The sequence below is a fragment of the Lepidothrix coronata genome, unplaced genomic scaffold (genome assembly GCF_001604755.1).
Source record: "Lepidothrix coronata isolate B3197 unplaced genomic scaffold, Lepidothrix_coronata-1.0 Scaffold10, whole genome shotgun sequence".
Taxonomy (NCBI): domain Eukaryota; kingdom Metazoa; phylum Chordata; class Aves; order Passeriformes; family Pipridae; genus Lepidothrix; species Lepidothrix coronata.
Genome location: NW_016690190.1, coordinates 3302247 through 3324411, shown reverse-complemented (window position 1 = coordinate 3324411; position 22165 = coordinate 3302247). Strand labels below are relative to the sequence as shown.

The 22165-nt window shown below is 42.6% G+C and overlaps 1 protein-coding gene across 3 annotated transcripts; it reads left to right on the top strand.

Annotated features, from left to right (window-relative positions):
* The first annotated feature begins 805 nt into the window (after positions 1-805).
* Positions 806-22113, top strand: MKRN1 (makorin ring finger protein 1). Of its 3 annotated transcripts, none has more exons than XM_017804698.1 (9): positions 857-1041; positions 7935-8063; positions 12840-13066; positions 15831-15971; positions 17778-18004; positions 18489-18703; positions 19391-19501; positions 19951-20089; positions 20518-22113. In XM_017804698.1, exons 1-9 carry the CDS (start codon positions 872-874, stop codon positions 20728-20730), a joined length of 1572 nt encoding a protein of 523 aa, XP_017660187.1. In that variant the 5' UTR covers positions 857-871; the 3' UTR covers positions 20731-22113. The 3 variants fall into 3 exon arrangements, with proteins under 3 accessions (XP_017660188.1, XP_017660187.1, XP_017660189.1); XM_017804700.1 differs by lacking the exon at positions 857-1041 and adding an exon at positions 1776-1796; XM_017804699.1 differs by lacking the exon at positions 15831-15971 and having other exon boundaries at positions 806-1041.
* Positions 22114-22165: the final 52 nt, after the last annotated feature.

Below are 22165 nucleotides of genomic sequence, written 5' to 3'. Positions count from 1 at the left end.
TGCCCTGGGACAGTATATTCCTTTCCCTGTGCACCTGCTTTCTGAGAGTCTGTTAAGAGTTGTTAGGCTGGAATTTGCTTACTGGTGTTTCTCTGTTGTAGAAGGTTGCTTCTAGGCCACCAGAATCCAGAAGAGGTAGCAGAGACATGCAGAATCACAGAGAACACCTGCTTGTCACTGTCTTTTTGGGGTGTGTTTAGTGCTTGGCTCAAGACTCCTGTCGGTGAGAAGCCAAGGACATGATGTGGATTGGGCAAGCAGGAGTTTCACAACCAGGATTTATTACAGAGCCAGTGAGGTCGGGAGGGACCACGGTGGGACATCCAGTCCAACCTCCCTGCTCCAGCCGGGTCGTCCTGGAGCACGTGGCACGGGATTGCGTGCAGATGGTTCTTGAATATCCCCATGAGGGAGATATTACGGCAGGAGGAGGCGATGTCTCTCAGCCCAAAAGCGCAGCACGGGGTGGCTCAGTGCCGACTTTCGGGTCGGGCTTTTGAGGCGCCACTGACCCGTTTTGCTCCCCCACCTCCCGGCCGGCGCCATGTCGCCGTTCCGTGTTGCTGCCCCCGGGAAAAAGCCCTTTCCCGGCGCCAGCTGATTCTGCCGGGCGGGGCGAGGCCCAGGCGCGGGGCAGCGTCGGGGGCGCTCCCGCCGGCGCCGCGGGGGCGCGCGCGGGTCTGCGCGGCCGCGCGGGGGCAGCACCGGTCCGGCCACGCCCCGCGCGCTCCCGCCCGCGCGCCCCGCTCGGCCAATGGGAGCCGCCGCTCAGGAGGGAGGGGGCGGGGCCTCGTCGCGCTCCGCCCCCCAGGCCGGAAGGCTCCCCTCCCGGAACTTCCGGCGCTGCCGCCGCCGTGCGGGATAAACAGAAATGGCGGAGGCGGTGGCGGCGCTGGAGACAACGGCGGGTGCGGCGGCCGCGGCTCTGGGCGCGCCCGAGGCGGCTACGGGAGCGGCGGCCGCCGCCTTCGACTTCGCGGCCGTGCCGCCGCCCTCCGCGGGGCCGGGGGGAGGCGGCTGGACCAAGCAGGTCACCTGCAGGTACGAGCCGTGTCTGCGGCGGGGCGGGCGGGGGGGGGCGGGCGCGGCCGCCCTTCCCTGTCCTTCCCTTCCCTATCCTTCCTTTCCCTTCTTTTCACCCCGCAGGAGCTTTTCCCTCATTGCCGCCGCTTCCCCCCCCTTGCCCCCTTAACCCCCCCCTCCCCCCACGGTCACGTACGCGCGGCGCGCGCCCGCCCGCGGGGGCGCGCTCCCAGCCCCGCCCCGCGCGGCGCGCGCCCCCGCGGCCGGCGAACGGGCCCCGCGGCCTGGCCGGGGCTGCGGCCGCACCGGCACCGACCGGACCCGCCACCGACCCCGGGCGGGGCTCCCGCGGGAGGCGGCGCGGCCGCAGCTCCGGGCCCGCCGGTGGGGGCGGTGCGGTCCTGGCCCCGACCCGCGGAATAGGGTTTGTTTCTGGGGCCGCGCCGCGCCCGGGGTGGTTTGGAGGCGCTGCCGGCGCCTTGCGAGGAGCCGCGGGCTGCTGTTCATTGTGTGAGAACGGCCCCGCAGCGCCCGGCGCGAAGGGCGGCCGGAAAGGAAGGGAAAGGGAAGGAAGTGCTGCAGCCGCGTCCCGCAAAGCGCGACAGAGCAGGAAATGCGAAGTAATTCGAGCGCTTGTGCGTTTCAATCCACATTTAAAATTGGAAACGAATTCCCGATTGATGCAGCGACAATTAGTTATTAAAGAGGAGAGCAGGAATAAGTCAGGGCAGGCTGGAGGAGGCGAGAAGCGCTGCTGCCCGTGTCACACCGAGGTGCTGCGTCATTTCCTATCGGCGTTTTCCCTTAAACCGTATTTCTGATAAATCTTCTGTATGGGGTTATGCAAGCCGTGCTGCGTGTTTTAAAGCTTGCCAGATGGACTATTTTTAAATCTACACTGCTGGTCTGTTGGCAGGCAGAAAGGAATTTAAAACAGTTTTGTGAATGCAGACATATTAGTTTGTATGAAAGCAAATGGTAATCCAAGATTAACATCGAGGAGTATGTCCTGATTTTTTTTCAATTTTATTTTTAAATAAAGAAAAATAAAAATAATAATTTTAAATTACTTTTAGCCCGAATAAGTTTCTGAGCAAGTACATTCCGAGTCACTTGGAAGTAAAAAGGATCATCTCTTGGGCAGAAAGGAAGAGGCTCCAGATCTTGCTTCAGCTCTATATCTGTCCCGCATTTTCTTTTTATATTTGTGCCGATTGCAGGTTGCAGCAGCAGCATGAAGAGCCGCTGCTTGGCTTTGGCAGGAGCTTGCTTGCTGTGTCCCTTCACTGTGCTGCTCAGTCTGCCCTGTTTAAAACGTCCCTATTCGACATTTATTTTGGCTAATGCCCTACTAACTGGTTCCCTTTGGGAAGCACCGTCTGTCAGCGCTCTCGGAGCGCTCCTGCAGAGGGCTCCTCCGGCGAGCCCCCGGGTTAATGTTTGATGCCGGCCACTTAAACGTGAGGAGGAAGTGGCCGAGGCCCGTGCTTAGCTCAGCTTTACGAGCGAGGCAAGGTCAGTGCTCCTTCTGTATAGATTGCCTCGTAATTTCTGGAGATCGAAAGGTTGAATTAGCCAAATTGGATTTGTGGGACGGCTATAGACAGGTATAGATGCAGGATCGATTTATTGAAGACAGTAACTGCCATAGTACAGAAGCAGTCAAGTTCATCAGGGTCCTGCAGTGCAGTCAATCTGTCTAGGGAATATATTTAGTTGCAAACACTCTGGACTAGCAGGAAGCTAAAGCTACTCTTTTGTAATGGTTAATGTGCTTTAACGTGAGCTTAAACAATGAGATCTTGGCCAACGATCTGATGAACATCTCCATTCTTTGTTCTCTTTGACTAATCCTGCTAGTTATCCCATTGCCTGCTTTATTAATTTTTACAGGGCTGTTCCAGTTGTAGGCAGAATAGCTTTCCTCAGACTTTAAAGTGAAATTAACAATTTTGACTTGGCCTTCTGGGAATGTGTAATAAGAATTTTGGGTTTCTAAGTTTGGCTTCAGTAGGATGTATTCATATTCAAGAAGATATGTTTCGTATTATTAAATCTTGGTTTACTTTTATAAATGAGCTTGAGGATTTAACAGTAATATGAAGGGGTTAAGTTTCAAAATGCACATTTTTAGTGTGGGAGGTACAGCAGTTTCTGTCTGAGTAACACTGCACAATTCTGTTTGTTCACAGGCTTTTTTACTTGAACCATCATAAGGGTGACAGTAAATGCTGCCTGAAAAACTTCTGGGAGACAGTGGTCCCTTCAGTATAAATGGGTTAGCACTTCATGGCTGCTAAAGGAATACTGCTGTTCCATTGGAACTGGGAGGTTTAAAATTAGTAGCATGAGTGCTTGCTGCTCCTTTGAATACCTGATATGATAAATAGGTTGGCTAATGAGTTTTAATGTGCCAGTGTGATATCCTTGGGATGGATGATTAATATCTCAGAGTGGGAGACACAGTGACTAAGATGAAGGACTTTGATTTCTCCTAGACATAGTTGTGCTGATGTTACCCTTCTGCTTTTCTTGCACCTAAAGTTTAGAAGTCTCACAGTGAAATATAGGAAATCATCACACTCCCTAAGAGATGATGAAAAATAGTTTTCTAATATTACTTCTGTGATTTAGCTGTTTTCAGGGCTCTTGTGCTTTGTAATAATTTATAATATTTTTAATCAGGAACAAATAGCAGAACTATTCAGAACTAGTTTAATATTCTGATCTTTTTCTTATTGCTGTCTTTGAAATAAGGAAAAGAATGGTGATCCTTGCCAAGTTTCTCAGTCCTTCAGTTGAGATGGATAGATGGTTTTATGGAGTAGTGGTATAGCAAACCTATTTTTCCATAGTCTTGGCACTGTTTGCTCCAGATACTTGTGTTTTCCAGATGTCATGCTAAAAGTCATCAAGTTGATGTAAATAGATTACATTTCACTTGTTTGTTTAATAACTGAATGCAAATAAAACCCTTAGCAACTAATTGGTGTCTTTTGAGAGCTGTCTACATGTTTGTACCTTTGCTGTTCTTTCTGAAAACCTAGGTCAGGTATTTATCTGTCTTTTCATACAAAGAATGTGCAGTAGTCAATTAATGCCTTAGTTCAGTGCACCACCAGGGATAAGATGTGGGGCACAAACCTGCCTGTATTATTCCTTCTGTTGCTGCTCTGTTCTGGATCTCCTGATAACGTCTTGCCAAAGGAGGTTATGGAGAAGAAGGGACAAGGAGCTCAGTGCTATTAAGACCAACTTTTTTTCCCCTTTTTCTGAAGGTTACTAACTCAAGTAGAATGTCATCAGCCACTAATATGGCTGAATGCTGTGCTAGATCAGCATGCTTAGCCTCTTCCTTGCTCCCTTCTTCCCTGGGAGTTCCCAGTCTCTGTATGGCACCTGAAGAAGCTAATGGCTGCAGTTGGCTGTTATCTGAGGATCCCTGTCTGCCAGGCACAGCCTTGGGTCGGGGTTTGCTGTTGGGTGTGACATTCTAATTTAGCAAAACCAGTAGTTTGATAAACAAAACAAAGTAGAAACATGAAGTAAAGAACAAGCCCCATGTGAATAAGGAAACCCATTGCAAACTTCAAAAGCTATGGAAAGAAGCATTGCATATTGATATAAGGATATGTTGTTTTGATCAAGGCATTTGTAACTAGCCATGTATTGAAAATTCTTCTGTTTGTTGGTGTCACTTGTGTTTTGTACAGTCACACAATGAACTGAACGGGGGAGATGATCTGGGCTTGGACTCTGACGAGTTCTGTGGTAGGTTCCCTATGCAGCTTAACCAAGTTATGCTTGTATATTTGAATAGGAAAGGCAGAGAGCACTGCTGCCAGAATAATTGCTTTTTGGATGATAGCATCACAGAGACTCAGAGAAAATCCAGTTATATACTTGTCTTGATCTAATTTTACTTTTTCAGATGAAATTACATGTGTTCTCTGACTACCTGACCAAATGCAAGTTTCAAATATCCTTCTATGTGTCACTGAGTGAGGCAGATAACTCATCTGTCTCTCAGTTTTAAGGATGCTTTTTTTGCTATAACAAGAATGAAGAGGCTGGTATTGCTGTTGTGTAGAGTTAAATTTAATAATCTGTGTGTATAAAGATGCTCTCCAAAATAAGTTTTGTTACCTTTTCCCCCAAAATAATGCACTTTGTTTGTTTCTTGACGTGACTAACGCATGTTTTAGCCAAATGCTGCAATTCAATATGTAAAGTCTTAAATTCTTTGTGACCTTACAGTAAAAATCTTACCTCTTGGTGAGGGGGAGGGTTGTGGAGGAAGTTGGTGTAATCCTTGGAGAAATACATTTTTCTCCCCTCCCACTCCAGCCTTCTTGTTCAAATGATGCTGAATTTGCTGTTTAGGATTGAAGACCTTAAAAAGTGATGTGTGAATTAAATTGTACTTGGGAGTGGTTTACGTTTGGTCTTTTTCCTTATATCCTACCGTTTCTCTATAATGAATTGTGACAGCTTTCAGAATTATACAGAGTCTGTATTTGCGGAGGATTTCCTAACCTAAACTGGCAAAGAAAGAAATTAAGACTTGGAGCTCCATTTCCTCTGTCTGAGAAGCAGTGGGAGAGTCTAATTTTGAGGCTTATGTACTTAGGATAAGTCGTGTTGACCAAGTAGTTTCTATCAGATGTCCTCACTTCAGACTGGTGCCTTTCTCTTAGTCACTTATTTGAGCTGTAGTGCTGTCCCAACGCTTTGTTGGCTTAAGGAGCAGTGTGGCTGGGCAGTGATCTGATCTAGGTTAAAAATAACCATGGGGGCAGTGAAAGGAATGTCACGTTCCATCTGCAGCCATTTCCTGGTCTGAGTCAGCAGGTGGCTATGAAGTTGCTGCCCCAACACATGGGGGAAGCAATGCTGTGTAGAAATCAGCAAAGGGTGGAGATAACACTTGTTAAAGAACAAACACTAAACAACCTGAATTATTTTTTTTACCCTATTGGTATGACTCCCATTTCTTAAAAGCAAGCAAGCCAGAAATTCCAGTTATGTTCTGGTTCTGTGAGTTCATGGGTAGTTGGGTTGTTTTTTTTTTCTTTTGAAGTGACTTTGTTTGTGGGTGGGTTATGATATTTTGTTGGTGGGGGGGGGGTGTGTGGTTGGTGGGGGGTGTTGTGTGTTTTTTGTTAACAGCAGAGAGTGCAAGGCTGGGTATTGTTCTGTTTTTGCAACACCCTGTTCCTGGTGTGTGCTGGCAGTTTGTGCTTGACCCTGCAGAGCTTCATCTTGGTCTTGGACTGCTTATTTTTTATGCAGGGCCACATTTCTTACCTAATAAATACGTGACTACAGTGTACAGGCAGGGGATTTTGAGGGTGAATTGCAGCCTGATGGCAAGTGTCAGCTGGTGGTCTGTAAAACCAGTTCAGATTTTTTTTTGCCTTAGTACATTGAATACACACTGGTATTGTGCATCTCTTAAAACTCAACCCCACGTTTTAATATCTTCCCTAATACTGGATTGCAAATGTCATTTGGTGAATTATTCACTTGGTCTTATCTGACTTCCTAAAAATATATTGGACTAAATAGTTGTGCAGAAATGCTTTTGCAGTTCAACAACTAGTCACCTTTCCTGTTTAGGAATATCAGCTGAATGTACTGTTTGATGAAGAGCTGACTGAATCTTGGTTTGGGCTGCTGAAAGATGATCCCTCTCTCCTGTGCTGGCTGTGTGGCGGTGTAGTGTAGTCAGCTGGTTGGAGGACCTGGTTCTGCTGGCTGTGCAAAATGGTGGAAGTGCAATAGGAGGAGGGCAGGACTGCCCCATTCAGCAGCAGTATGGGCTTAGAAGGGCATAATCTGCTTCTAAGTCTTTCTTCAAGTGGTGTTTTGTGTGTAACCTAAATCCTCACAAATTTTCTTGTTTGCGAGATCTTCCTATTTCCAATGAGTTCAGAGTTTGCAACTTAGTTGGTGTCTGGGGAACAATACTGCTTCTTTCTCAACTGAAGTGTTGGTAAACATAATTACCTCTAACATAGGTTTTGACTTTTTTTTCATTTTTTTCCTTTTTTTTTTTCTTGGCTAATACTTTTATGTGGATTGGGAAAGATGTACTTGAACTGGTATTTTCAGTTGTAGTTTTGATGTGAACATACTGAATCTGAATAGTTACAGTGCTTTTTGTTTCAAGAAATTTGCGTCTTCTAGGTTAAAATTAAAAAAATTAAAATTGAAACCGACTGTTTTGTTTTCTTGAACAGCTGAATTGAAGATTAAGCTTGTGCTACTGGACATGCTAAAATGTAGCAAACTGTCTTCAAAAGCTTTGAAACTATTCCAATCTTTCAAGACAGGCAGCACAGTATTGAAGCAGGGTGCTTCAACTGATTATTTGGCTCCTATTGCAGGAATCAATGCGTGTGTTTTGTCAGATGTAATTATCCATCACAAACATGATTTGCATTCTTGGAGAGGAAATTCACTTTTGATTGAATTATTTATGAATTCAGAATAGATTTTATCCCTCAGGCATTTTGTTTAGGGTGTGTCTGGTTTTGATTCTTTGATTTGGTGGTGGGATTCTCTAAGGTTTTTGCTTGTATCAGAACACAGGAACTACAAGTAAAAACTTTGTCCAAGACTCTTTCCTCTGTGTCATGGCCCAGGATAACTGTTTGCTTTACAGGGTTTTTTCAGGCTTTTGTAAGGGCAGGTCCCTAAATGTGCTGTGCAATTCAGTGGAATGGCTGAGGCTTCCTCTTTTCTCAGATGTTCTTATTTTTATGTTTATACTGGAGCAGGGTCCCACGAGTCTTTAGTGCTGCTCTTAATTGAGCATACCTTGATTTATAGAATAACAAAATCATCCAAATACTTTGTTTGCAACTTCAGTGCTTCTCCTTAATTCACAGTAATCTTTTGTCTTGCAGATACTTCATGCATGGAGTTTGCAAGGAAGGAGACAACTGCCGCTACTCCCATGACCTCTCCACGAGTCAGTCTGCCATGGTGTGCAGGTATTACCAGCGAGGATGCTGCGCTTATGGAGATCATTGCAGGTAAGGAAATGCTCTTGACCCTCCTGCAGCAGTCCTTTCACTCTGAATCCCTGAGTAGAGAGCTCACAGAACGGCAGTGAATCTTAGTGTTCTCCTTTTTCATTGCAGCTTCAGAAATTTAAAAAAATAGCTTTTCACATACTCTGTTCTCTTGCTAAGTAGCAATGTTTGCTTTGCTATGCAAAAAAGTGAGTGAAGGTGAGACCTTGTTTTTGTAAAAGTAATAGTTGTCAAGATGTGGGGTTTACTTGTTTATTAATAATGTGAGTAGATTAGTTGAAATCTGAGACTACATTCAGACTAGTTGAGTGGATAAAACTGAGTTACATTTGTTAAGTGACAATAAAAGCTGAACAGGTAAGAATTTTTTTTCCCTGGTATCGTTTATCTCTTGAGGATTTGGTACTCTGACACTTGAACTGCCATCTTGGAAAAGTAATTGGAGTTTGTCATGTAAGTACTAAAATGCTGCCTGTACAAAATAGTTGTACATTATGAAAACATAGTGTGCTGGTTTAAGAGTTAACCAGCAGGGGAAATGAACTCAACTCAAAGGAGAGATTATAAGTCAGAATAACAATTTATTAAAATAATACAGTAAGTACAATCATACAAACAAACAATTGGTCTTAACCCACAAAACCCAAATGTATAACCCAGCACCCTGGGGCATGAACAAAGTGGTGTTCCTTGGGCCCCGCTTGAGTCCAAAGTAAAGGGAGAGGGGAAAAACCTGCTGGTGGGAGAGCTGTTGCAGTCTGGTCAAAAGTGGTGATTGCAGTCCAGTTGAGGGTGGTGGTCTAAGTCTGGTTGAGAGCGATGAGCTGCAGTCTTCCTCTGGATCCCACGAGTGGTTAAAAATGTTCCAAGACTCCAAGATTATATATCCTCCAGTTCAGGCAGGAATGCTCAGTGCTTCCCTCAGGGCGGGGAGTACCACAAAGGGTGTGAGGACAAGAGCATCCTCCTATCTCACAGGCCTCTTAACACCTAGTTTATAGCCTGAGGAGTCAGGCTCTATGGGCAGAGGGTGCGAATAGTCTATTGACAACAGTTTCTGGGAAATGGCATGGAAGGCTATAGAATACACAGTTTTGGGTTACACCCATACCATGATGAACTGGTCTCAGCTGTCCTAACTAGGACACATAGTATGAATTAAACTGTACCCCTGAAATTATTAAAAAAAAAATCAACTGTGAAGAAAGGAAACTGATACTCTCCTAGTGGAGCAAAGCTGTACAAAGGCCTAGGGGTGTTTGTTTCATCGTACATTGATTTTACTGAAGTTTATCAGAAGTTTTAACATTCTGTCTTATTGCAGTTCTAATGAATGACTAAATATTTGCATCATGATTTAATATGGTAGTTCATAGTTAGCTTTGCTTTCACGTATGTATAAGAAAGAGAATAAAAAAAGCCTCCCTGTAAGCCTTCTGTGTGCCAGTGTTGCTTTCTTGATCATTTAGATCATGGTCTCCAAACTTTGGATCATGCCTCCATCAGTGAAAAACTTCTGAGCTCCCACCAACATACATATTTATTTATAGTTTATATGTATCTGCTGTTGTGCTAATGTTATGTACATAATAAAACATACACACAAATCAGAATTTAAGAAAGGATGTATTAAAGGTGAAATAAACAATACTTAATAAAAATTTTATAAACAGTCCAAAACTATTGTTGCTGTCACTAAAAACCTTATTAGTAATAATATTTTTTTTACTGACAGTAATGTTGATTCAGTGGGATTCACTGTTTTCTAAAATCTTAGTTTAACACTTTGCAATAGTTATTTGAAGGTCCCATTTGAAGTTCAGTTTTTTTCATTCCTTGGTTTTAATGGCTGTCAGAACTGAAAAAGATCTTTCACAAAGATACGCGGATCCCAAAGGAAGTGTGTTGTTGGCTGCACTTACTAATGTGTGATAAATTTAGCTGGTAAATTTCCATTTTCCCTGATGTCAATCAGCTGTTCTTACAGATTAGCTGGAAGGTGTTGCATTGTTATATTTTTAGCAAATGGGTTCAAAATGCACAGGACCTCTGAGTTTGGAAGATTTTTAAACATGTTAGAGAATTGTTTCCAAGCTTTAAGTGTACAAGATATGGAAGTTTTTTTTGGAGTTGACACACTTGCATAGTTTTTGCCAATAAAATTGCATGGTGATGGAAATATTTCATTTTCAAAATGTTGTCTGCATACTACAAGTTTCTTTGAAAGAGCAATTACCTGTTCTTAGAATGTCTTTGCCTTGAAGGGGCACTTTGAGTGTATTTGGTTTTGGTTTATTGTTTTTTTTTTTTAATATCTGCTCAGTAGCTTATTACTAATAGCGACTTGTCATCACGGAAAAGGTCACAAATTTGGACCACTTGTCTTTGTGAAGTAAACATATATAACTCATCCTTGAGTCATCAATTTCTAACTGCTTTACCATGAGATAATCAGCAAACATCTGTGTGATAGAAAAGATTTTTATGGTGGCTCTGCAACTCTTAACTGTTGTAAACGTTTGACTATTTAAAGGTCTTGTTTTTACAAAATTGACTATATTGATGGCGTTCTTTAGTTCTTGGGTGCTTCTGGATCCATCTTTGCTACAATATCTTACCTATGAACGAGGCAGTGAATGAATTTCTGGTGTGGTGTTATCTCTGGAACCTTACCCTGGAATTCTTGTCAGAGCAGCTGCTCCTTCAGTGATTTCACTTGCAGTTTTCCCATAAAGCATTATTTTTATTAAGGTAGTCATTTACTGTTGAAAATGTTTCTCTTCTGGTACATCTTTTCTTTGGTGTCTCACAAAAAGTAGTTCTTCGTGTATTTTATTATTGAAACAGAATCTAACAAGTATAAGCTGAGACATGTGAGAAACATCTGTACTTTCTTCCTGTACAACAAACTCCTCACACTAGTTCTAGTACTTGTTTCTTCAGATCTCTAGCAGTGTTTTCTGTGTGTTTCCCAACAGTATTTGCTGACAAAGGAACTTGTTTTACTTTGTCACCATATTGTTTTCCATATGTAGTTTCAGTCATTTTTACCACAGTAGGAAGAACAAGTGGTCCAGTGGTATGTGGCTTTTTGTTTTTCATTGTTATGTAACAAGCCTCAGAAGAGGCTTTTAAACACTTTCATGAAAAGTTCTCTAAAGCACTGGGTTGAGTATGGTATGACTTGAAACATCGTGGGAAAAAATTGTAGAGGTTTGTCTTCCTGTTCTGAATGTTCAGATTTTCAGTGTCTTGCTAACTGAGATGGCTTCTTGCTATCATTAGCTAATATCTCATGGTACAGTATACACTGAGGGCAAGGTTCTTTGTTAATAACAGTGGATGTAAATCCTTGTCTCAAATTGCCTTCTTGGTAATCTTGATTTATTTTGTGCTCCTCCTCCCCCCAAGTTCTTGTCAGAGCTGAATAGGCTGGCATTGTTTTTACTTTGTAGAGTGGCTGATGAAGAGCTTGCAGTAGTAGGAGTAGAAGTGCTAGCTCTGACATTTTCTTGTTTGCTTTTGCTCACATTATCAGAACTGTCGTCAGTACACAGTTGCGGGAATCTTTTCAAGGCACTTGTTCTCTTTGTCAGGGTTACTTTAGGTAAAACAAGATAATATCATCTGTCAATCCATTTAAGTGGGCACAAGCAAACTGCAATGTGTTGCAATATGCTGAAAGTGAGTGAATGAGGGGGGGTGCCACTGTCAGCCCCACTGGGTGATGGAACACCTGCTCCTCTTGCAGGGCACCTCGTACATACCACACGTGGGACCCTCTGACATATGGGCTGAGTGAGGACACTGCTGTCAACCTGTATGTTAAATATTAATACTTTGTTTTTTAAGGGGGGAAAAATTACAAAAAGCTCTAGTATTCTCTTCCTGCACCCCAGTGGTTTGTCTTGCACACCTCATAGGGTGCATGCACTTTGGAGGCCACTGATGTAGAGGACTGAAGGCTTGACTTTTAAATTTGGGCTTCACAGGATTAGGATTTCAAAGCTGACATTTGGTTGGGAGCATCTCTTTAATGTGCAAGAACTGTGACACTTTGGTGTTTTCAATCTGACAAAAGGTAAATTAATCACAGTCACTTAAAACTTTTGTATGATCTCAAAAAATTCCCTCCTGTTGTCCTTGAAATTAGGCAGCAAATATCCAAGACTTCAAAGGTACACTTGTAATTTATTTTCCCCGTGTAGTCTACTAGTTGCTAGAAGACAGATTTTTGAGGGAAATGGTGCTTTCCTGTTTGTGGGTGGTAGGGATCAAAGTGTTCTGAGCATCATTTTCCACAGTGAGTTGAAAGAGGCACTAGAAATAAATACTAAAATTCAGTGTAAAATCTGAATGACACAACATGCTCAGACACAGGAAAAGAATCATTTATGTTGGTGGGGTTCTCTGAAGTAAAGCTGAATGAACTAATTTTTCTCATTCAGCAGTACTGCATATGCACAGTAGGTATCTGACCAGTTGTAGACATAATTGAAGTTTTGTCTGTGTAAATTAAGTAAAAATTGTGTTATGCTGCTCCGTTTTCTCTAAAATCATGAGTTCCTTCCGTTTCCTTAAGCAGCGCTGACAGATTACACAAGTGGAAGCATGTCTCTATAAAGGGTCATCAGTGACTTTCTCTTTCAAGCCATTTCTAGGTCCTCCTTCCAAACAGCACGTTCACATCTTCATCAGTTTATTTCCAATACATTGGTCTGCTCTACCAAAAGTATTTTTTATGAAAAGTTGACGTGATGATGTTTGTCTTTTTAGGTATGAACATACCAAGCCACTAATACAGGAAGAAGTGGCAGATGTGAATCCAGATGCAGAAATCTATCCCTCAGTGTCCTCAGACTTCGCACCGCTCCCTGAAACAGTTGAAGAATTTATTGCTGAGATAGAAGATGAAAACACGGATCTGGCAGCTGCAGGAGTAGGTGCTGAAGACTGGGTGAATGCTGTGGAGTTTGTCCCTGGGCAGCCGTACTGTGGACGTGGTAAGCTGATCATGGGATAGCAGTGGATTTCCATCATGGGTCAACAGTTTGTAAATAATTGCACATGTAGTGCATTTATCTTAATGCTTTTGGGTACAGCTATTCATATTTATTAACCCCTTCAAGTGAGCTTGAGTTTTCCAATGTGAAGTTGGACTGACTGTTCCGCATCAGTTATTACTGTTGTTCTGAAACTGGGTGTACTTTGACAGTCTCTGTGTGACTGTGTTTGCTGTGCTGTGCCTCTGAATGACTGGGGGGGGTCTCTTTCTGTCAGGTTTAGTTTGCATATGTGATTGGAGAAGAAAATATTGGTGATGCAATTAATATCACTACTCGTGGAAGATAATCTGCTGCCTTTGTGTTTTGGGCCAGTTGGCTTGTTTCAGGGTGGTTTTGCAGTCTTTTAAAGGTTTTTCAGTGGAGGTACAGATTCCTGTGGAATGAATTGAAGCCTAACATTTGCTTTCATGCATACATGGCAGTTCAGGCCAGAGGCCAAAAATGAATTATTCTAGTTACCTTTCTGAGACTGAACTTGCTATTACTGTGACAGACCATGATAAGGTCGAGACTGAAGAAGCTCATCATATGGGACCAGACACTTTGAGTAGCGTAATTGTCATCTACTTTCCCTGCAGAAAGGTAGTACAAAGTCTTAAATTTTAAGTGAAAAGCAGGCTGAAGGTGTTTACTTAAAAATCATTTCAGTTTGGCTCTCTAATACTGAAGGCCCTGAGTACTTAAATTACTGTGTGAATTCAAAATGGACACCTTGTGTCCAGAAGAGTTCAAAGTTGCCATACAGTGCTCAAATTATATGCTACTTTGTCTCCACAGCACTCCTCAGATTCTCAGATCTGAAAAGAGAATTACCTTCTCAGTGTTCCAGGGTGCTGCTTACAGCCTGCTGTGATCTGGTTTGAGGAGAGTGAAGAGGAAAGGAATGACCAAATGACACAAACAGTTTGCTAGCATTGTTGAGATGTTTGATTATGGAGTTGTTTGATGAATGTGTGACTTCAGCATATCCCAAAGGAAGAAAAACTTGACTGCTACCTGTTAGTGTGTCACCTTACAGTCAAAAAAGATACAGCTTCCGTGCTTGTTGAGACAAAGGATCCCTTTTTTTTTTTAATACTCTTTCAACCAGAATAGAATAGTTTAGGTTGGAAAGAACCTCTGGATTTCATCTGGTTCATTTCCTGCTCCAAGGTTGCTGGGGGCTTTGTTTAGTTGAATCTCTATCCTTGGAGATGTTCAAAGTGTCATAAGCTCTGGGCATCTTTTGCAGTGTTTGACTTCTTTACAGGGAAAACCTCTTTCCTAGTATGTAATTGGATTTTTCTCTGCCTCAGCTTGCCTTCTGACGCTTGTCCTGTGCACATCCAACAAGAGTCAGTCTCTCTTCTTGGGCTTCAGCCTCATTAATGACTGGGTGGCCCTCCACTGGAATCAATTGATTGCGAGTTTGAACAGCCAGAGATCTTTTAAATACACCTACTCCTTAAGGAAAAGCTGGTGTTTTCTCTGGAATTCCCGAAGTGTATGAATTTTTCATTATACTGTCAACTTAATTTAACTGAAACAGTTTCTTTTTCTAAGGGTCAGGCTCATTTTTCATGGAAACTTGTGCCAGATTAAGTTAAATAACATTCTCTTCTCTGAATCTTGTTGCAAATTCTGTTTTATATCCTTTCAAATTTGATGTGTTTTAATGTACAAAGATACTCAGCCGTTTCTGTTCTGAACAGTGCCGTGATGCTAATTCCCATGGTGACTTGTTAAAAGCTGTGTTTGAAAAAGCTTTACTGTTCTGAAGCCACTGTCTTTTTGAAGCTACAGAAATGAAGAACCTTGCTGTAGTGATCAGGTAGATGTATGCAGTATGTCCTACAGTGTAAAGCCTTACAGATTATTCTTGTCAAATGTCTGGAGAAATGTACAGATGCTTAGTAACTTTAAAATGGAACTTATTTGTCAAGGTTAGCCAGAAGCCTGTGTGTTTTAAGTTGACTTACAAATAATGAACATTCAGGGGTGGCAGTTTAACCATGCATAGCTTGGGCTATAATGCTTATCTTCTACTATGGATCTCTGATTTGAGACTAAACCTGGTATCTTGAAGTCCACTTCAGTACCAGCAATGATTCTTTGGATATTCACTTGTTTGTTGTACAAATGTGCCACATTTCCATATTTGTTCTGCAGCTACTGCTGCTACATGTTCTGGAGTATTGAGGAAGAGTAGAAAGGCAGAAATACAAGAAACACTGAATTAGGTGTCTGTTTCCTGGTACTACAAGATGAATGTATTTGATGCTACAAAGTGTGTCCCAGAGTGGAAGCAGGTGGTGTGTGGATTGAAGGTAACAAACCAGTTTTTCCACTAGCATGAATTTAACCCTGTTGACTGGGAAGTGGGCAGTGAGAAGGTGGGGATTGAGTCCACCTACTGGAGAGCAGTGGTTTGGGAAACAGCAGACAGAATCATAGAGAGCGAATATTACTCTGAGTGATGTTGGATTTGTAACTACGGAGGCAGCGAAGTCTTTTGAATGTCTCTAGTTTTGCTTTCAAAGAGGAAGCAAAACTGTAGTTGATACAGAAAATATGCATGCTGTTCCAGCCTTGCAGTAAAGACTTTCTTCCTATTTCTAATCTAAACCCACCTTCTTTCAGGTTGAATTTCAGTTTGAAAGCATTACCCCTTGTCTTATCGTTACATGCCCTTGTAAAAAGTCCATCTTCATCTTTCTTGTAGGCCCCCTTCAGGTACTGGAAGGCCGCAATAAGGTCACCCCGGAGCCTTCTCTTCTCCAGGCTGAACAACCCCAACTCTCTGAGCCTTTCCTCATAGGAGAGGTGTTCGATCCCTCTAATCATCTTCATGGCCCTCAACTAGGTAAAAAATCTGTAACAACATTAACTAAAACAAACACTGGCAAATACAGCAGTTGAGGGAATAAATTCTGGATGGTAGTTGTGATTTTTGTTACTTCTTTTGGAAGTGAAGACCATGGATTTCAAATGGGACAGGGCAAGTGGGATTTCAGGAAGTATGTGCCTATTTTCATATTATGCTGAGCTACTCAGAAGAGTAGGTAGAGCCTAGTATATGGTTTTTTGTTACTTTTCTTGGTGCTAGGTCACTAGAACTCATGGGGAAGAAGAGGTAATGAGCATGCTTTCGTTGGGAGTCTCTGACTGAAAAGTGAGCAGGTTGGCAGGTGACTTATTATTCTATTACACACCTGCTTTAGAAACACGTTTCTAACGAACACACTGGTCCAAGATCGATGTGAGTGACTGCTACAGTCAGACATGGCTCAGGAAGCAGACTTGATCTTATTTTGAGAGCTAATTTTTTCCTACACTAATCTTCAATATTTGCTTGATCCCCTAAAACTCTGAGGTCTCAGGGACCTGCTTTTTCTTTACCTGTGTCCCCAAACTAACAGACTGATACATGCCTATTTTATCTCTTTGCTCCATGGGGTTGAAAACTGCCATTGTGCAGCCTCTGATTCATTTTGAGAAGGAGTTTGTCCTTCACTTTGCTGATCCAAGTATGCTTCTGGTAGTTTCTGATAACTTCTCCAAATCTAGTACTTGAACAGCTTCTAAAAGTTATGCTTTCTTACAGCATGGCTAACTTGTTACTCTTGTAACAGCTGGTTATGTAAATGAAGTCCAGCTGCTGTTCTTACTGGTGTTTTTTCTGAATATAATAATACTTTATGTTTATTACATCCTCAATTTCACACTGACTGCTTTTATCTTGTAATTTAGTGATCATCCTGCTTATGTAATAATCTCAAAAGGCCTGTTTGACTCGTGGTGATCCAAACAATGGTGTGTTCAGGAGGTTCAGGTTAAGCAGCAGCTGTCTAAATGGGGAAGAGAAACAATACAGATTTTGATTCAATTTAGAATTAGGTACAGGAATTCACTTAGGGTTTTGCAAAAGTGATGGCCAGCTTAGAATGCAGTGAAAATAGCCTGAACTTCAGTTTCTTACGTTCATCTGTTTGGGTGATAGACAATATCTGTTTAGGATAGTTTTTTTGGCAAATATGTAGAACTGAGTTAGTTTGAGAGGCATGAAAACCACTTCTGTGTAATTCCTAGAGATGCATGGGAGTCTAGAAATGAAAGTTTGTTCATGCTGAACAGCAACGTGCTAATTAACCTGCACATAAGGAACTGCTGATGTGGTGTTCCCATACTAGCATTTTATTATGCTGGATACACCTTTATTACTCCCTTTATTAGCTGTGTAATTTCTGGGGACAAAAACTGTTAGCTTTAGCTGACGTGAAAAATTTAGCTGATGTGAAATTGATTCTAAAAGCAGAGAGAGATCTGTAGCCTTTATTTAATTGTTGCTGAACCAGAATATGTATAGCAATATATTTAAGAAGCTGAGGACTACTCAGAGTTTTCTAGTGTGGACTTAGCCTGTAAGTGGATCTACCCTGACCACTGAAGCCTTGATAGCTTTAGTCTTGCTTGGGTTGAAGGATGAAGAAATTGGTCTTGAAATTTCTGGAGTGGGAAAAATAACTGTTAGTTCAGATTGAGGGTGCATGAAGCTTGGACTGAAATGAACCTTGTTTTTTTTATTATTCTCTTTGGATAACTTGAATGTTCTTACTCTTGGTGCTCTAAATCCAAATGTGTTGCTTACTGTCTTTCATTCTGTTCCCAGCTGCCCCTTTCTGTGCTGAAGCACCCTTGCAGGAAATGGTGATTGAGGAAGAATATGAAAAGCAGCAAGCAGATGTGGAGATAAAGAAGGAGCTGTGCCCCTACGCTGCATTAGGAGAGTGTCGTTATGGAGAAAACTGCGTGTACATCCATGGGGACGTGTGTGATATGTGTGGCCTGCAGGTCTTGCATCCAATTGATGCTGCACAGAGATCTCAGCACATAAAGGTAAGCAAACAACTGTCTGGTGTTAAACAGCTCCAAGTTATTGCTTCCTAGCTCTCCTCAATCACTCGTAACTAATCCCTACCATTTGAAGGTGTGTGCAGGTCAGGCAGTGAATGAAATTCCGGTTGTAAACTAGACTGTTTCCTGTCATGGCCCTGCTCAAAAGCAGCTGGGTTTCCTTATCTGTGCTGGGAGAGCAGTCTGCTTAAAGATCCTAAAGCTTTTTTCTTTGCCTAGTAAAACTGGATGGTCTTTTAGATTGCCTTTTCATGTTCACAAGGAAAGTCTGAAAAAGGAATTTGAACTGTGAACTGATCGTTCCCTGTCTGAGCAAATTTTATTTTGAGGATAAAGATTTTTTCAGTTTAATCATACTCCATTCAGTATGGAAAACAGCAGAGTAAAACTGAGTTTAAAAACCTGCTTAGACCTCACCAGGTGAACAGTTGTCTCTGTAGTCGTTTTCTTTGTCTCTCCTTTTCAGTCTTGCATTGAAGCTCACGAGAAGGACATGGAGCTTTCCTTTGCCGTCCAGCGTAGTAAAGACATGGTGTGCGGGATATGCATGGAGGTGGTGTATGAGAAAGCTAATCCTAGTGAGCGCCGCTTTGGGATCCTCTCCAACTGCAGCCACACTTACTGTCTCAAGTGCATCCGCAAGTGGAGGAGTGCTAAGCAATTTGAGAGCAAGATTATAAAGTGAGGCACTTTCCCATTTCGATTGTGCTTTGTTACTATGGAAGAACTTAGTAACTTGTGACAACTTGCAACAGACTTCCAGATGCAGACTGCACAGAGACTGCATTTAATGCATACTAACTTAGTTTGGAAGTGAAATAATTGTTGGGGATAACATTTACACTCTGATTTGGTTAATACATTTTAAGTTGGCTAAACTCAATGGTAGAAAATAACTGTTTATTTAGTAGCATGTTGTCCAGTGGTTACTGTTTATGTCTTGGACACTCAGACAGGAATCTAGAAACAGATTGACCAGTTCAGAATGTATGCTGCTTAATTCATTACTGCCCTGGAGCATCACTTAGTTGACAAAACATTACTCCATCTAAGGCTGTTCTAAAAAGTACAGACTTCCAGTCAAATAAATACAGGAATCATACCAAAATAAATTTATTTAATTCTAAAGAAAAAGGAGTCCGTGTGAAGTGTTTTTTCAAGCTTTTCTGAGACAAGCTGCCATTGCCGTTGAGTTCTTGAAGAGAGTTTAGGTTATCCTCGTGTAAGAGAACGTAGATTGAAAAGGTCGTACAGCAAGTATACAAGTGCAATACCTCTTTAAAGATGGATATGTGCCATGACTTGTTATATAGGAGGGAGAGCGCCCTGTAATGTGGAATTTTGCAGCACAGTCTGTTCGTTTCCCAGGTCCTGCCCAGAATGTCGGATCACATCTAACTTTGTCATTCCAAGTGAGTACTGGGTGGAGGAGAAGGAAGAGAAGCAGAAACTCATTCAGAAATACAAGGAGGCAATGAGGTATGAGCAATGCAGCCTTTTGTCAAGTTGAGACTGCAGAGATAAAGGCACACATGGAGAAGGGTGTTGATGTAAAGCCCCTCTCACACCTCCTTTCACCACCTTGTGTGAAGTGCATCTTTGCCTATCTGCCCACAGATGCATGCAACCACACAGTCCCAAAGCTATTCCCGTGTTCTTTGACCTCAGTCTTTCCCTCCTATACACAAAAGGCTGGTGGTGTAGCCATAAGGCAGTACAAGCTCGTGCACTGCAAACCATCAGTGTCCCTCTGCATGCATTGGCCCAAACGTGTTGTGTAATACATCACTTCTGTGTGTTAGTCTTACACTGACAAAATACCTTCAGCCCCTGGTACCTGAGATCCTTGTGGACCTACAGGTAAATGCAGTTCTGAAGTCCCGATTGGGGTCTGCACTCAGTAAGGGTTGCGATATTTTCCTTTCCAGCAACAAGCCATGCAGGTACTTTGATGAAGGCCGTGGAAGCTGTCCATTTGGAGGGAACTGTTTTTATAAGCATGAATACCCTGATGGCCGCCAAGAGGAGCCACAGAGACCCAAAGTGGGAACATCGAGTAGATACCGGGTCAGTGCTGCTGTTTGTTTGTTCTTTCCATACAGAGAGCACAAGAGGGGGGTGCATTATGTCTTCTGCCTTGAGAAGAGGACAGGGAGATGTTGACTTTTTCCTTTCCCCCCTCACCCCTTCTGATAGACCTCTGTAATGGTAAATTTGAAGGAATCAGTACTCTGAAGTTTGTGAATGCTGGAGGCCAAGACGAAAAGACTAAATTTGGAAAACTTTCTTACAACATATTGAAGTAGAAATATTGGGTAGCATTAATAGGGGAGTGTAAGGGTAAATTCTACTGGAGGTCAGTATCTCCCTGAATGAGAACTGTGATTTCTTGCCTGTCAGAAAGTACACCAGGGGCTGAACATTGCCAGCCTCTGGAAGGGCTCCTACTTTGTACCATGTGGTCACCCGGGGAAATGCTTGTGTTCCGCTTGCAGGCCCAGCGGAGGAATCGGTTCTGGGAGTTCATCGAGGAGCGGGAGAATGGTGATCCATTTGAAACCGATGAGGATGAGGTGGTGACCTTTGAGCTTGGTGAGATGTTGCTTATGCTGTTGGCAGCAGGAGGTGACGATGAGCTAACGGATTCCGAGGACGAGTGGGACTTATTTCATGATGAGCTGGAAGATTATTATGACTTGGATCTATAGCACCTGTCAGTGGAGTGTGGACTGTTGTCTTGGCTTCAGGCAGTAGCTATTACCTGTGGTGTTGTGGCAGTGCCTGTGTTTCTCCTAGGCAGGCCGATCAATTCCAGGTGCTGTTGTAATAACTTTTACCCAGGGTCTGTCTCTTCCCATCCCCTCCTCTCCCACCCCAGGAGTGTTGTTTTTCCTCTGTTTAAACAAATAACAAGAAATAAATCTTTAAAATGTTAGTTTTTGTAAAAATAAATTTAACTGTCAAACAGTTAGCTTAGGTTTGTTGCTTCATCTGTGTACCCAACAGAGTTCACCCAGTTCCAGGGTTAAAGTGTTTACAGGACTTCCACACTCATTTTGAAGAGCCCAGATACAAAAATGAGCAGTGGCCATGCAGTGGGGATGTAAATTGGCTGATGGCCCTTCTTCTGTCTTTGTACCATTACTTTCAGGCCAGATACAAATACTCTTTCTGGCATCAGCTCCGTTCCAGCCCCCTCATGTACACGTCTTCATTTGTGATTTTGGTCTCTGTTTACTTGCACATTACTATTACTACTGTGTAACCAGAACCAGGTGTGAACGTTCTGGGTTTTTACTGTGTTTAGCATGAAAGGAAAATGTCTTTGTGAAAGGAGAACTCTCTATGTGTATATACCGATAAATGTGGAGTTGGACCTCAAGGATGGGGAGACTCTGTAAGTTAAAAAATAACAAAACCATCTTTCATCCCCTCTTGGTGCATGAAGTGTAGCCTCCAACTGGACGTGAAACTGGTTTAGTGGTCTCAGCCCAGTCTGCGGCAACAATCTTAACTAGTGCTTAACTTGATAAACAGCACTCCCTAATACACCAGCTCTATTTCATGTGTATGGTTAGGGTTGTCAGGAGCAGAAATCCGGTTAGCCAAGGTGGGGTCAGAGGAACACCAGAGAGGACCCTTTAGCTTTATCGCTCTGTAAGTTTTAGAACTTCATGTAAACACTTAAGCCGTGAACTTTGCTAGGAAATCACTGTTCCTCTCAGCTGCTCTGAGGTTCACGTGCTCTCTGCAGCTGAGTGAGGCAGGTTGCCTGGTAAAGCTGTTCAGTTTATGTGACTTACTGCTTACAAAGGCAGTCATGCAGTTTCTGGCTGTAATTTGCATTGAGAAATTACTTTGCCACCAAAGCCCCGGCACAGGAATTTTAACCTTGCATTACATTATTGCTGTTTTTTATTGACTTGTGGATGCCCCGTGATCTGTTCTCCTGCTGCTCTTGTCCCCTAGACTGCCTCTCCTTTCACTTTTAAATGGAATGAGAAATTGTTCTGAGGTCTATAACGTATTGTTTTGCAGCTGCCTTTTGTAAGAAGCACTTTTCCCAAATAAAAAAAATCAAAAAAATTAAACAAGAAGTCAGTCTGTTCTTTTATGTTCGAAGCTTCTGTTTTTTAGCTTGAT

Coding starts and splice junctions, on each gene's coding strand:
- MKRN1 (XM_017804698.1), top strand. CDS start 872: ATGGCGGAGGCGGTGGCGGCGCTGGAGACAACGGCGGGTGCGGCGGCC. Junction 13,067..15,830: donor GCAGCCGTACTGTGGACGTG/GTAAGCTGATCA, acceptor TCTTTCTTGTAG/GCCCCCTTCAGGTACTGGAA. Junction 15,972..17,777: donor TCTTCATGGCCCTCAACTAG/GTAAAAAATCTG, acceptor TTCTGTTCCCAG/CTGCCCCTTTCTGTGCTGAA.